The 16339-nt window shown below is 38.1% G+C and overlaps 1 protein-coding gene across 5 annotated transcripts in view; it reads left to right on the forward strand.

Annotated features, from left to right (window-relative positions):
* LOC145978085 (monocyte to macrophage differentiation factor 2) overlaps positions 1–16339 on the forward strand; it is a 105904-nt gene that overhangs the window by 69885 nt on the left and 19680 nt on the right. For 2 of the 5 annotated variants that reach the window (XM_083110514.1, XM_083110516.1), the window contains exons 2-4: positions 5786–5922; positions 10205–10292; positions 14941–15098. In XM_083110514.1, coding sequence (XP_082966640.1) covers positions 5786–5922; positions 10205–10292; positions 14941–15098 — 383 coding nt within the window. Of the gene's footprint in view, positions 1–1374; positions 1447–1480; positions 1623–5785; positions 5923–7155; positions 7339–10204; positions 10293–14940; positions 15099–16339 lie in introns of those variants that run through there. The other 3 variants (XM_083110515.1, XM_083110517.1, XM_083110518.1) reach the window with 3 other exon arrangements.

Below are 16339 nucleotides of genomic sequence, written 5' to 3' on the forward strand. Positions count from 1 at the left end.
TAATAATAATAATAATTATTATTATTATATATATACATAGGCATATATATATATATATATGAGGAGACTATCCACCAAACGAGTGAATAACAGAACAACTATTTTCCATTATTTATTTTGCAATTTATGCAGTTAGTATCTGAAATGCATTTTGATATTATCTTTTGCACGTCTCGTTCAAGAAAAGGCTTTAAATGTTAGGGGGAATTGTTTTTCATAAAGTTTGTTGTGTGACCTCTCACCTACAACTGTAATGATTAGAATTTTGAAAACTGTGGAACCATTTGTTCTTTGGATGAAATGGTAGAATACAACCTTGTTCTTGTATTTTTCACTCAATGTTTTTGATCCAATGCATTTTACTTTGATTATTCTCTTCAAATACTAACTAAATGAACTTTATTTATGTTCTTAACAAAGAAAATAACAAACTTTCGGCTATCTTGTATCTTTAAATGGCCGATCTCAATTTCCAGGGGGGTCCACCGACCCGTCCGACTCCCTCTCCCGACGCCCATGCTTACACCTTCCAGAAAATTCTGGATGGGCCAGGTCAAAAATTTCTTGTAAATGTCAGTTATGCAAAAACCACCATTGAAAGGGGGAATATTGTGTAGAATTCGAGATTTTCACGCCTCCCCCATGGTAGAAGTGATAACGTTGTGACCTTGTAATCAAGGGGTCTCTGGTTCGATTCCCAGCGGAGGCACATAGTGATTCGGATCCCACTTTAAACTGTAGGTCCAGTCAGTGTAGTATTTAAGAAATTTTCAGTGGGGGAAATGCTGCTGACTGTCTACGGACAGCAGGAGATAATGACTTTATGTCATATAACATTTCCTCCCTTTGGATAAAATTTATCAAGCAGAGGGGGACACAAGTACCCAGAGGGGGGCAATCCCCCTACAAATACCAGTCCAAATTAGTCTGTCTGGATAAAAGTAGGCTTAACACAAAACTCAAACAAACAAGCCGGTCTTCATGGTTGAGTGTGCTGACGCCAGGGGTTTCGGATTCGAATCCCTGCCTGCCGCCTGGGCGTTCTTTGTGAATGTCCCTTCGTTCATCACATCATCACTTATCATTTTCGCGATTAGCTAAAAGTGGCAGAAGAGCCATGCTAAATAACGAAAATCAAATCAAAGAAACACACTCGAGATATTAAGTGTTGGTAATTCCTGAAAATTCACCATCTCCGCCACCCAGAAGTCTTGAATCTGATTTTGAAATGTGGCCTCATTCATAGAAAGCATACAACGAAAGCTTTATGCAATATTTCAGAAGGGTGTAGGCGTGTAGGCCTAAGCAGACAATTTGAGGATAATGAATTACGTCACAGAAATTGGAACCAGCGATTGGCGCAGCTGTAAAGTAGGCGAGCGCAGGAGACAGCCGGATGGGGAAGCAGACGAGCTCACGGTGTGAATGAAATTAACGAGTGAAGATGTAAGCAATTTGTGTTGAGCCTTGTACAAAAATATCTATGAGTGTTATATGTCTAGTTTCACTTTCGTTATTACAGTTTCATTGTAGATAATAGCATTAGTATCCTCTTTTAAGACACTGACCTAAGATAACTTGGTACTCACCTTCCATTATGACAACTAGTTGGCAGTGTCCAGGTTTGTCAGTGAATTAAGTTCGCAAGGTTTTGAATCCGGCATCTAGAATAAGTTCATGCAAGACATTTTAACCTGTTTCTGTAACTGTTCAAATTCAGCATTCACTGAAATTTTAATGCCATGAATGCTCTTCCATGCATGTCCCTCTGAATGAAATACGCATGTGATTGGAAAGCAAATCTTTTTCATTATTTACTATTTTTCACATAAACTTTAATGGACGACGTGAGAGTATTAAGGGCAGGTGTGTTTCATTACGCATTACCGTGTTGCTCAAGAATTTGGCGTATGATCTTAAAAATTGACAAAAATTGTGTAACGGTACCGTATAGGAACTTCGGTGGATCAACTGGTCGATAGATTTGTGCAAAAAAATGTACACACTTTAAAATTATTTTTGTGACGTGTCATTGAGTTGAAATTTACGTAACTGTACCAATATTTACACGGAAATATGAGTGGACACATCTGGATTAACGTTGAAGTCCAATTCTAGGAATCTCCATGCATTTAGATTTTCAGCCTTGTATTTTGGTATCTTTCCAGATAATATTTTGTTTAGTCAGGAGAGGTTTTTCTTTTGGGTAAGAAATATTTTGGTAACAGTTCGTTATATCGGAGACACTTTTCTTCAAATTTACAGGAGAAACTACTTACGGAAATCAGTTTCTGTAGCATTGTCGAAGTTCTTCGAGGTATTTTCTTTAATCTTTCAATCTATTTCAGCCGGAAATCATTTGCCGTTGCTTCAATTTTAGCGAAAGCTTAACCACGCCGTTTTTTGACTTAACCTAACCTAACCTTCTGTGGATGGTCTGTGGGGCTATTCCTGGATGGTTATACGATCCCAAATGGTTTTTGGGGCTATCCGTGAATGGTTTGTGGGGCTCGCACCATGACGTGCTTTCCGTAACACATTTCGAGAAATGGCTTATTTTAGTGTAAAAAATGTTTCTAATCGTGTGAAAACCTTAATGGCACCTTCAAATATGTTCCACAATACAGAATTGGTAAGTACGAAACACAAAATATTTGATTTTAAAGTGTGTCCGATATAACAACTGATACCTATATTTTGTCTGTGCTGTAACTGCAAATGGGTTAGGAAGGAGGTGATAATTTAAAGTAGAAACTGGTTGAACCACAATACCTTAGTCACAAGGGAGCATTATCAGCGAATCTGTGAGTTACCAGCTCATACTTATGCATGCTGCACACAGTTATATAAGTGTTGACATTACAGTTATAATAGTTGATTTGGAATGGAAAAATCTGCAATGGCACTACTTTCATGCTAAGTAAATCATTGGTAAACATTTACTATTCCACAAACACATGTAACTTCTTAGTTTCGTCACTTTTAACATTCGTACTTACCTATCTGCTTTGCGGAACATTCTTGAAGGTGTATTCACATTTTTTTGATGAAAGTAATTTCAATTTTTCACATTTATTTTCGTTGTTTCGTTTGCGTAAGAAACAGTATGGCGCGTACACCTTCGTAGATCATCGCACATCATGCTTGTGTTTTGTCAATGCAGTGTTTCCAACTTTCGTAACCCAAAAAATACTCAAGTGCAATATAAATTTTTTAAGCTGTGCATTATTTTACGAACAAACTTTTAACAATGCTTGCCTAACCTAACCTTGCCGGAAATGGTTCGTGGGGCTATTCGTCAATGGTTTGTGGGGCTACCCATTTTTCAAGTACCCAAATTACAAAATCCAGTGGATCTTCCACACCTGGTATGAATTTCACCATGCAACCACGACAAGTCATCTTTTCGGAAAACAATGGTGTGGTTAGAAACCCTGCAATCAACAAAACACAAGCATGACGTGCGATAATCTACGGAGGTGTACGTGCCAAAGGCTATTGTGCGTCGGAGAATTACTTTTGAACAAAAATAATGAATTTCCGCTATGATACATTCCCACATGACAGAAAACACCTTCCAGATGTTAGGCAATGCTGCAGGAACTTATTACCTTAAGTAGTTTCTTGTGTAAAAATGAAGAAATCTGTTTGTGGAATAGTAAATTAGTACTATTTTATTAGCTGTTCTATATATACACATATTTTATTGGTAGTTTAACTCTTAAGTATTTTTTTAATGGAAAAGAGATGTTTCTGGCATTACATTGTCTTGATTTTTTATGTGTAATAGTATATTGCCACTGTTGGCCCAAGTTCCCATTGTGTAATTCAGATATCATCATGGTACACATGCATTTTCTGCATGAGTCATATTCTGTATATTCTATAAGTGTATACTGAACAGGTTTTCCAATTAATTACTTCATCTTTTTTTTTTTTTTTAATGAAAAAATATTTTTACCATCCCACTCCAATAGACTTAAATGAGTGGATTAGGTTTAGTCCTGCAAACATGCTGTTAGGTTCTGTTATGTTAGGTGTAAGGGGTGACTTTCCCATAAAAACACAAATGTTAACCTCTCTGCCACCCTGGACTGCATTGTTACATACTAATGATGTTCTGGCATCTGGACTCTCAGCCAACATAATCCTCTGTGGGATTGGTATTGTATGTTGTATGCTGTCCATTGTAGTAGACATTTCTCTTGGCAATGTTTCCGAATGTTTAATGCTTTTTCACAAGTTTTATGGGAGTATTGCGAAGTGTTTTAGAATACTGGAAACAATTGTGGAAGTAAGTTCTAAGCTAGAAGAAACTAATTAAGCACAGTATTGTTTACTGTAAAATTATGATTTCGAAATGTAGCATACATGAGCAGCCGTTCTTGGTTTCTAGGAAAATCTGACATGTATTTTTGCAGAATTTCATACGAGGCTTCAAGTGGATTTTGTGCTCGAGACCATATATTACGTGATCAGGCGTTTGGAACATTTAGGGGTGTTATTTTAATGCTAAGAGCCCTACACCTGATGCACTTATCAGCGAAAGCATTTAGCAACAAAATGCTCCTTCACACCCCATGCATGTAGAGTCCTGCATCGAGGAATTTTTCCTCGAGCAGGCAAAACGAGTGATATGTACTCGAAGCCCAGTAGTTCACGTATAACCGTAATTTGTCTGAGGTAGTGGACTCTCAAATATGAATCGTGAAGTGAAAGATGCAGTGAAATTGAGTCTTAAGTGAACACATGTTAAAACGTAGTTTAGTCTATTTGACCAATTCATAGCAATCAGTATATGAAAATGAGTAGCTGATTATGAGCTGAAACTACCAGTGCAGATTTTTACACATATATTTCTATGATTTTTGACACATTGAAATGATAGTTGATTCCATACACTCGAACGAGTATGATCGAGCCAAAGTTGTCCCATTCAGTACTCGCATGTGAAGTGGATAGGAAAATCTTTCTCTGGAAAATGAACATCAAGTAATCACTAAAGTATGTGTTAGCGGACATAATTGCAAATTAAACCATGTGAAAAATGTCTGTGCACCATGATAAATTTGGAATTGTACAAATGGAATTTGGACCTCACTGGTTAGGTTTATTCTGAAACAGTTTCTCTTACTCTGTAGTTTGTTGTCTGCATATTATTGTTGTTAACTGTATGTTTGATACAAAGGTGGATATGTTATTTCACAAGTGGATAATATCAGTAGCCCTGTCTATTGTCTGCACTAATGGTGGTTACGAAGTGCAACATACATTTATCTACTTCATTGATTTGGTGTCTCATAGAGCATCTTGTACTTGCACCATTTTCACTTTGTTTTGAAGTGGTATACAGTGCAGTGTATGGACACGTGGTACATGCTAACCAATCAAATGAACCTTACGATTTGCCACACACAGGAGATGTACTTTGCATAAATTTCAGCAAAAAATGCAGGCTCAACCATGACAGACTGTGAAATACCTCGATTTTTCACTAAAATTTCTGCATTACGAAATGAACAGTCAAAGCGGCAGGCAGGCATTTGTTGAATGTAGTAAATTCACAGATCCATCGTAGTTTTCATTTCCACCACCGGCAAAAATAAAATTGTTCACTTGAAGACTAGATGTGCTCTCTGGAAATGTAGTGATATAATAGGTATAGATAAAAGCAGTACGCAATGGATAATGCCCAATTAATATTACATACTAATAAAGAACCATTGTCACCAACATTCAGAAGTAATATATACACTTAACACTAATTGTTCCCTCTCTTCCCTAGGAGAATAGTAGTAATGGTCCCGAGGGACGTGCACGCAACAGACGAATCATGACACCTCGGACGCTGGTTGGTAGGGTGCCTTTCACCAAAGCCCAGCTTTGGTCTTTGAGGATGCAGCTCCTGTGCAAACTTCAGAGGTATGGCTGTACGTAGGTAGTTTGATGATTAAGGTAAACACAAAGGAAAATATGAATTACTGTGACTCAGTTGTATTTATTTTTCAACATAATTTCATTACAGTTTGACACATTTTTGCCCAATGATGTTCTAATGGAATCATACCATTTTTTCAAGATCTACTAAATAATTGTCCACTGCATAAACTGCTTCACTCTTCCCAGATATTTTTTTTCCTCTGGACAATTTCTTGATATTTATAAATAGATGGATGGAAGTTAGAGGGAGCTAAATTCAGTGAGTAGATTAGATACTTCAACAAGTCAAATGTCATTTCATGAATTTTAGCCATCGAAACTGTTGATATGTGTACATGTGAGTTGTCCTGGTAAAAGAGAGTTTTTCTTGATTTTGTTGCTCAATGTCTGCAAGAAATTTGTGTAAGTAAAGTGCTCCCCTGTGATTTGCACCATGCCATGAAGGCATATAGGGGGTGTGGAGTTGGGGCCCCACACTTTCTTGATCAAGGCCGAAGATAGGGGTGATGTGATCAGCACCACTCTCCTGGCTGCCTTTATCCCCCAGAGTATGCTCCAGGTACCCACTTTACACGACGCTGCGTGGGCGCCGAAGCTGCTTGAACAGGTGGAAAAATCCCGGCTTTCCTCTGCCGGGATCAAACCCAGGTCTCTCGCATGGTAGTCAGAAGCTCTAATGACTGATCTACCGTGGTTGCAATAAATTGCATTTTGTATTCTGTATGTATGCACCCTCACAGCACACATATATTCCTGGTTAATTCATTTGCGAATGGAAATGAAATCAACTTGTTTCATGAACCAGCTTCTTGGTGGGAGATATTCTGTAAAAATGAATATTTTTTGCTGGAAATGTAGACATGTCACATCAGTGGTGTGCCCAGGATTTTCGAAAGAGGGGAAGGGGGAGGGATATGCATACTTTTTTTTAGTAGTCAGCCCTCATCTTGCCATCTTTTCGTTCCTTTCAATTTTTTTTTTTTTTTTTAAATACTAGGTTATGACCCCTGCCCCCTTGGGAATGCCATTGTGTCCCATCAATTTTATGTTTAATATTACATTTAGTATATATTTAGCGTGAGAGCAGATAAATGATTGTGTAATTTTATGTGAAAATAAATCTGTGGGTAGAATGGGATAGTTTCTTGTATTCTTACCCCTGTTGTTTTTCTCTTTGCATGCTAAACTATTATCTTTCCTTGTTTCATTCCTCAGATTGCTTGTGAGTGAATACTGCGTTCGTATGTTTTGTTTTTGAGTTGAGATCACCGAAGAAATCTTTGCCATCAATAGACAAATTTGAATTTTTTGGAATTGAATCTGTTAATTTGAAGTTAATATCATGATATCTGCATTCACTTCGATGGCTGAATTTATGCGCAGGCATTTTTTGATCATGTAAGATTGTTGTTTCTCTGTAATGCATATTGATCTAATTCTTATGCACCCTTAAACGCTTAATTGTTCAGTTGAAAAGCCTTGAACCGTAAATGAATTCGATCAATGTAGAATTGCAAGCGCTTTGTTTCACAAGATCTTCTGTTGCTTTTTTGTTAAATCTTAGACTTATCTAAAAAAAATTGCTTTCCTCTTTCTGACCTATTTACCAAATCTCTGCATGGAAATTTGTATGATGCTTCCTAGCTCGCTGGACCTTTTGGCCGAAGCCAGAGCAGCGGTTTTTGAATTTTCCACGCCTTTCTAAAAACTTCTATGATATTCCAAAATGTGAAAAATTACATGTGCTTGAAATTCCTTCTAGAGCATTCACATGTATCTTTATGTGTCGTCTTTTTGCTGTTGCGTAGATATTCTCAATACTGGCTACGTAAGCATATTAAACTATTGAGGATATCTGCAGAACAGTGTAAGCAAACCATGTGAATGCTTCAGAAGGATTTCCAAGAACATGTAATTTTTCACATTTTGGAATATCATAGCGGTTTTCGTAAAGAGTGGAAAATTCAAAACCAGCTGCTCTGGCATCGGCCAAATGTCCACCCGAGCCTTAAATAATATTTCTTGTAAGTGCATGTAGGTATTTGATATTTTTATGGTATTGCCATATATCTCCACATGCTGTAGACCACTTGCTGAACGAGATTGTATACACCTCGCCGCAAAATGACTTCGGACCTCACTAACTTTTTCCAGCAGACTCATGTTCTGACGCTGTCAGTCGAGGGGTTTTCTTTATTTCTCTCATTAGGAGAGCGTCTGTAGATTTGGTTGTTTTTCTTTGCCTCCAGCCACCGAATCTGTGCTTTGGAATGACAGTCTGAGGCATTCCTCTGGCAGCTGGCTGCCAGTACCTTCATTATGGTTGATTTTGCACAACCTGTTTGTTTACATGTCATCTTTATTGGGACGTTTTCAATTCACCATGCAATAATGCTGACTTTCTCAGCATACAGTAGACAAAACAGTAGGAAAATATCCAGCACAAAGTGCACCACACGAAATCACAGCAATTTATCACACACACACTACAGCAGAAAATCACCCTTCCTGTGTCAACTACCAATACGAAATGAAATGAACTCACTTATCAGCAGTAATACACTGTTGCCAGATATGTTCATGCAGAAACAATTCCGTGTTCGAAACAAAAAACACTAGATACAAGGCTACAAAGTGATAGACCGCCTACTACGGCAGATTTTATAACGATAACAGTTGTTTTTGGACTTTTAATGTCGCGGTTTCGTTTACGCTAGAACATATTTTTGGTTTTACATTTCTAACTTACACTTTAAAACTGCTTAAGAAAACCCAAGGATTCTTTACTGTTTTTTATTACAAACTTCTAAAATAAACTAGCGGTTAATAAATTTTTAATTTGCCCTGGAAAGCTGGAGGGCTTTGTTTTACATAGTTAAAACTAATACAAAAATTACCTCCAGTTGCCTTAGATTAATCTTAGGTTAGCATAGATTAATAAACATAAAATAAACACTTTAACCTCAATTAAAGAATATGGTCGACCTACTTACGAAATTTACTCAGCGCTGCGTTTTCACTTTTACTGTAATCAACACTTCCGATATAAAAGTACACATGTCAAGAGCTCTCAACACTAGGGGGGAAACACTATTGGTAGAAGCTCCTTGATGTCTTCTTTCCCTCGAAGATCTTCGACGTCTATCTTCTTTTCACTTTTCGCACTATAAATGTTGCCAAGAGAAAAACAGTCTGTATTTAAATAAAATTCCACGCGCTCTTTTGTCAATCACGCGAACGTTCAAATGTCCGGAACACAGGTCACTGTTAACTGTCCACTAGGCAGACGACATCTACAAAAACAGTCCACGAATATCTAACTGCAACTTGCTGCCGATAGCACTATCAAATTCGCGGATTCTCCATACGCAGAGATCTCGACGCCAACTGCTGCATGTAAACTTCTGCAGCCAACGCATGAAGCAATGCGGCTCTTGACTCAAGGGCTCTACAAACACTGCTCGAAAAACTTCACCGCATTTTTCTTTGTCCCTTTACACAATGCATAGTAAGGACAGTTAATTTTACCCGAAGGGTGTTAATCTCTCTAACCTCCTTCTTCTCGGAAGAAATAATCAGTCCTCAAAATAATCTGTTATAATTTCACATAAGGTCCGAAGTCATTTTGCGGCAGGTGTAAATCAGGTATTATCACGTCAGTGATATATTTTACTAAATGTTCTATTATTCTTTTATATTACATAACAGCTAAAATAAATTAAAAAAACTAACGCAATTAAAGATTTTCTTCACAATGTCGCTTCTGATGAGTGACAAATTGTGTTGTATTTAATTGTATTAGCTTCAAAGGATAAAGTGCTCCAAATTATCTGTTAAAATCACTTCATATTTGTGTTCTTATTATGTTATTTTATATTTTTGGCAAAATGTGGAGTTTTTCATTGGCAACTCAAGGCTTGCATTTAGCATATCATGAACTAGTTTGGTAATTTGGTATAGTGGTCACAGCATAGTACTCTTGTTGTCAAAGTATTAAAATGACTTGATGTTTTAATGGAAGATTCAAGTTGAAATTGTAGGCTACTATCTCATTCCTAACACTATGTAGGCACACTAAGTTTCTAGTAGCACTATGAACCACAGGGAAGTATATCTCTCTTTTTCATGTGCAAGTTGCAATTTTTTCCCATTGTATATGACTAGAATGCTAAAAAGTAGATTTTTCTGGATACAGTTGTCTGAACAGTGATTTGTGATGTGAATTGGTCCTTTCTTTGCAGTAATTTTCATTTGTTCATTTCAGCTTCCGTTGGATGAATGAAAAGGCGCATGCTGACCAGGCATATATCCCAACAGCCATTGAACATGTAGCCAATGTACTCACTCATGGCGTAAGTACACAAAAATATGTATTTTATAATAAAGCATACTTTCATACATGGCTGAGCATGTTAAGTGGTTGACTTTTGATCATGTGGCCAACGTTCCCAGCCTGAGTCCTAGTCTGGAAATTTTTATTATTTGTGATTGTCCCTTCATCAATTTAATCTAATATCACACATGCTCGTTGTGATTAGCCAAAAGCGGCAGAAGAGCAATGCTAAATAATAAAAATACAAACTAATACGTACTCTTATAAGGAATTTATACATGTTTTGTGACTGAAAAATTTACGGTAAATGCTCTGTGATCAGACGTATCCGGACACCCACCTGATAATGAAGTACAAGTTTGGGCTGGCTTCCATTGGGTACACTGGCAGTCAGTACGGTGTTGGCCCACCCTTAGCCTTGATGACAGCCTTCACTCGCAGGCATACTTTCAATCAGGTGGCAGAAGGTTTCCTGGGGAATGGCAGCCCATTCCTCACAGAGTGTCAAATTGAGAAGAGGTATCTATGTGGGTTGGTGTGGTCTAGCACAAAGTCTGCATTCCAAAACATCCCAGAGATGTTCTATGGGATTCAAATCAGGGCTCTGTGCTGGCCAGTCCATTAGTGGAACGTTGTCGTCAAACCACTTCCTCACAAGCCCTTCAGTATGGATGGGTGCTTGGTCATATTGAAAGACACAATGGTCATCCTCGAACTAGTCTTCGACAGTAGCCAGCATGAAAGCGGTTTAAATGTCAACGTAAGATTGTGCCGTGACATTGCCACGTAAACATGCTGTAATCCTGCCACCCCCGAATTTCACTATCGGCACTACACAGTGGTAGATGTCATTCACCAGGCATTCGTCACACACACACACACCCTACCATCGGATCGCCACATTGTGTACCGTGATTCATCACTCCACACGATGCTTTTCCAATGTTCTGTGGTCCAGTTTTGACATTTCTTGCACCAGGAGAGGTGGCATTTGGCTTATGGGCACCTGCTCGGCCATGGAAACAAAGTTGTTGCACCTTGCATCGAACAATCATGGTGCTTGGAGTAGATTCGGAATTCCTGTGGGATAGTGGCGATGGATGATTGACGATTACGCTGTACAACCCTCTTCAACACTCGACGGTCTCTGGAGATCAACATGGGGGGGTCGGCCTGCATGCAGTAGATGGCAGTACTTCGTTGCCCTCTATGATAAACACACATTTTGCGGTGTGTCCGGATACTTTTGATCACATAGAATATGTTTTGATTACTTTTTTGTAAATACGTAGAAAATTGTAGCTTTCCTGGTGACGTGATTTGAACAAGTGTTCTCGGGTTGTTGATGAGAGCAATGTGTGCACTCGAAATGTTGGATGCTAACACCAACTTAACCTGGCTGGTAATCCGAGAACACTTATTTGTACTTTTTTTGTATTTTGAAGGCCTGGAGTTCCAGCTAAAATTAGAGTGAAAATTTTGAAAAATACAAAATTTCTGCATTTGATTCACATGTATGAACAGTACTTTATGTACTTGAAGTTTGAGGTACAGTACAGTCCTGTAAAATAGTTGTTTTCTGCATTGATCTGATCAGTTGGTTTGCTTAGGCTGTTGTGGGTTGTAATAGTGACTTTTTCTAGAAGGCAATGAAGTACCATGCCAACCTCTTCCGTAGTACACCTGAAACAGCTCCCTAGACCCACGGCACATGTAATTCTTTGTGGGGATTTGTGTTCTTTATCTGCCCAAGTGTTTGTAATTAGTCCCTTCATCCATTTCAACTGGCTCAGTCGCCAGGCACGTTACGTGGTCGACTTTCAATATCCCCATTAATTGATTTGGTGTTTTAAGTCCACTTTATGCACAGAAAGGCTAATCGGGACTGGACCTACAGTTTAAAGTGAGATTCGAACCACTATGTGCCTTCAGCAGGTATCGAACCCAGGACCAATTAATTACAAGGCGATGATGTTACCACTGCACTACCGGGGAGGCCCTGATATCCCCAATGGAGTTTTTGGCTTAGAAGTAATTGTGAATGTCTGTCCTCAATTTCATATAATCATTCTCATTAACAACCGGACATGACATTAAATAACCTAAATAACAAAAGCATGTTCATCCATAGTCTATAATCACCATTCATCCGCATCACTCAACTGAAAGTGGCAGAAAAGCATGATCATAAGTTAAAACACATCAATCGAGCATAAGTGAGGTGGGATATTATCCCCCCCAATATATTTGCAGTTGACTCACTTTCACCATGTCAAAGAATAGGACCATCCCCCAGCTAGTCCCAAAGCTCGACCAAATATCCCCCCTAGCTAGAAATGTCCACTTCAAACTCTGGAGTTGAACTTATTGACTTCAACTTGGGGCTGAGCCCACACCCAGATATCAGAAAGTATTGGTCCACATTCAATCACTGATATAAGCTGACACTTTCATGGATTATAATTATCCTGGAAATTATAGAAATTGCACAATTTTCATTAGTTTGGCAACACCATTGTCAGGAGAAATCTATTTTGCAATACAATAATTAAGTTGTGTGAAATTATGAAAAATATTTTTAGCAAAACATCAGTACATTGATATGCTGTAGCTCCAATTACAAACTATGTTTTAAAATTTATATTAATTTTTAATGATTTTAAATTGCTCCAGTTTCCAAAGAATCTGCATCTTGTATCAGTTCAAATTTGTATTAGGGGAAACTTTTGCATCTGATTTGCCACTGTTTTATTTTTAATCCATTGCTTTGTCTTTCTCTTCTTAGATTCAGATAAAAATTTTACATGTCCATGTCCAGCTGTATATTATATAAATTAACTATATAATATGAGTATATAAATTACCAAATTCCAAAAGACTGAGACAAAACAATCAGAGTTTAAGTAAAGCAGTGGTTAAAAGTCCAAGTTAATCCAACCAACCATAGCACAGCACAGCACGCTGTGATGCCAGTGGTCCTAGGGTCAAATCACAGCCTGGGTATGGGTGTTCTATGCTAGTGTTCTGCCATCAGTTTAATATATCACTTATCTTCATCACGAATATACGATGCACACTTTTAGAAGCGATATCGGGCGGGGCCACACAGAGGGTGTGCGTGGCGATCAGCCAATGGCAGGAGTGCAACGTTGTACAGTTAGGAGACTGCGGCGCGGAAGTTAAAAGCAGTGTTCTGTATTTTTCTTGCGCGCAAGAAGTTTTCATAAAACTCGCCACTTTAAGGTTCATCATAAGATGGGGCAAGACATTTTGAACTTGACTGTCCAAGTCCCATGAATTTCCGTCGCCTACAGCCGGAGTTATCGTTCCTTGAAGAAACAAGGGATATATCACCTTTCATTTCCTTCCGCCTGTTTTTTCGTTGCCACCGTGTTGACGCAGCTGAGTTGTTGTTGTCTAGGGAAAACTGTGGGTGTTAAATTCGCCTCGATATAAACAATGACCCTTCATTGTTCTGGGCGTTCTCGAATATTGAAAGTCTGTGTCAGTTTGAGTTCAGCGTTTTCGTAGCAAGGCCGATGTAACATTATTCGCTTATCGTTCACTCGTGCACCACAAGGAACAGTTTGTGAAAAGATTAAATACAGCCCTTTCGTGCGATAGTGTGTGTTCCGTGTGTTATTTTTATTTTAAATAATGTCACTCTCAAAACCTAGCACCAGTAGTATAGGCTCCAAGGGTGCAAAATCTATCATTAACCTCCAGGAGAGTGACTCGGAAATGAGTGAAATCAGTGACACGGAGATCGAGGAAGACGACGAGAGCGGTGATGAATAAATACCTTCAAGCTTCTTTCAGGTATGGGTTTCTCGTATATGCTACAGTGATATGATATAATCCTGTGTAGAAATATTCACTATATTATTTCACTGTACTCATATATACTAAGCATGCATTATCAAAATAATGGACACATCGCGAATTTTCTGTTCTTCCCTTGCACTAGCAGTTAGTTTGGCAACAGCGCAGTAGCACTGGTTGGGTATTGGCCGAACTCATGTTCCTTCTAAAAGCATGCGCCGTATAGCCAAAAGTGAAAGAAACGTGATGCTAAATAACAAAAATCAAATCCGATTTTGCTTTCTTCAAAAATAATCTCGTGACTTTTGGCTCTCACCTGCATCAAAATAAACTACCGTAGGTGGTGTAAGGTTGGAATTTTTCCGGGAAGTGGCTCTGTTGCTCACCCAACCTCAAATCAATGGGCACCTGAGGAGGTAAAGGCAGCCAGAGCATGGTGCTGATCACATCAATTAAAAAAAAGGCGAGATTGAGAATATGTGGGACCCTACCCCCACAACCCATAAATGTGCCTTCATGGCACTGTGCTATGTGAACATGGAACTTACCTTACCTTTCCATCCACCATTTTGCAAGTGACTTGATTGGCAAAACTGGTCATGAAGTCTACTTGAAGTTAAATCCGGTAGTCTTCAGGACAAAAAAATGGCAAAGAAGTATTTTTTCAAATTCTGAGAATTGGTCTTTCAAAAAAAATGTTGGGTTTGGCTCCTTATCACTGCTAGTTACATCTAGAAGTAACACGTAATATATAAATGAAGTAACAATTACCTGACATGCTTTTCTGAATTATCAAATAATTTTTCTTTGTATGTACATTAAGCTGTCCCTTTTTCTCTTTGCAGGTTTGGGTCTTACCAAGTGTGTGGGGCAGTGTTGCCCTGATGCAGCGAGCCATCAGTTGGCCCCAGTACTGGTCGGCACTTGTGTACGGAACATCTCTCGTTCTTCTGTTTACTGTTTCAACGTTCTTCCATTCTGTTTTCTTCTGCAGCAAAAACAGGTAATGCACACACACAGTCACCTGCTGTAGTATTCAGTCTTTGTTTAATTTTCATAGCTGAGGTTATTTGTGTGTTTATGACTACAAATAAAATGTGTGCTGTTCCAAAGAACAATGTCCATACTCAATCGTTTTGAAATCAGAAATCTTGTATTTAAATTTCATACACTGTTGTAAAAGAAAATAGTTCTATAGTGCCACAACATTATTTTAAGTAGACAACAGTATGCAAATCACTTTGAAAGCAACAAAACTACGTAAATTGTTTAACATTGTAATGCATCTATTTTTTAAAATTTGAATCATAAATACAACTTACATTCTACACAATTAAGAAGACTGTGAATTTGATTTGAGTTTTAAAAGTTCACTTTATGCATGGATAGCCTAATCGGGACTGTACCTACAGTTTAAAGTTGGATCTGAGCCTCCATTGGGGAACCAAAACTGGGACCCCTTGATTGCAAGACTACGGCGTTAACACTACACCATCGAGGAGGTCTAAGGTGACATTCAATAGTTTTATAATGTTATTAATTTTGATTTTAAATTTGGTATGTAAAATGACATTTTGGTGTTATCATCATGAATAAAATCTCAAATTTGATTCAAGCATTTTACTTTGTTTTACACAAAATAAAAATTTCCACCCTAATAGACATAATCTTGCTCTTAATACTTTCGATCCTGCATTTTGCTGCTGAAATAATGCATGATTTTGCATAACTCAGTATAATCCAGATTCAGGAAAATCTTGTGTCGGCAAGTAAACTGCACGTGTCGTAGTGAGGGACGTTATGGAAGGGGGAAGTTCATTCCACACTCTTGCAGCTTAATATATAAAAGAAGATTCGAAAAGCACTAGCGTGTGCTTTGGAAGCTCAAGTTTTGATTTTCCCCATATTTTATAATCATGTAATTCTCTTCTGAATTTTAATTTCTGGAACACGTTTTCAGGTGTTTTTGTTTGTAAAAGATTGAGTAAAGCAACATGGATGTAATTTTCGGCATCTGGCCATGTTAAATATGTGGTTTGCGTTTAGGGTTGGGAGGATATGATCATATTTTCTTATGTGGTACACAAAAAGGAAACATGAATTTTGTACTTCCTGAATTGTGGTTTTGTTTTGAATGGATAGATTTTGTCCGTAAATTACGTCGCAATATTCCAACATAGGAAATATCAGTGATTGTATTAGTGTCATTTTAATATCTGTCTTTAGGCATTCTTTGAAACTGTA

Source organism: Lepisma saccharinum, chromosome 24 (assembly GCF_977018435.1).
Source record: "Lepisma saccharinum chromosome 24, izLepSacc3.1, whole genome shotgun sequence".
Classification (NCBI taxonomy): Eukaryota; Metazoa; Arthropoda; class Insecta; order Zygentoma; family Lepismatidae; genus Lepisma; species Lepisma saccharinum.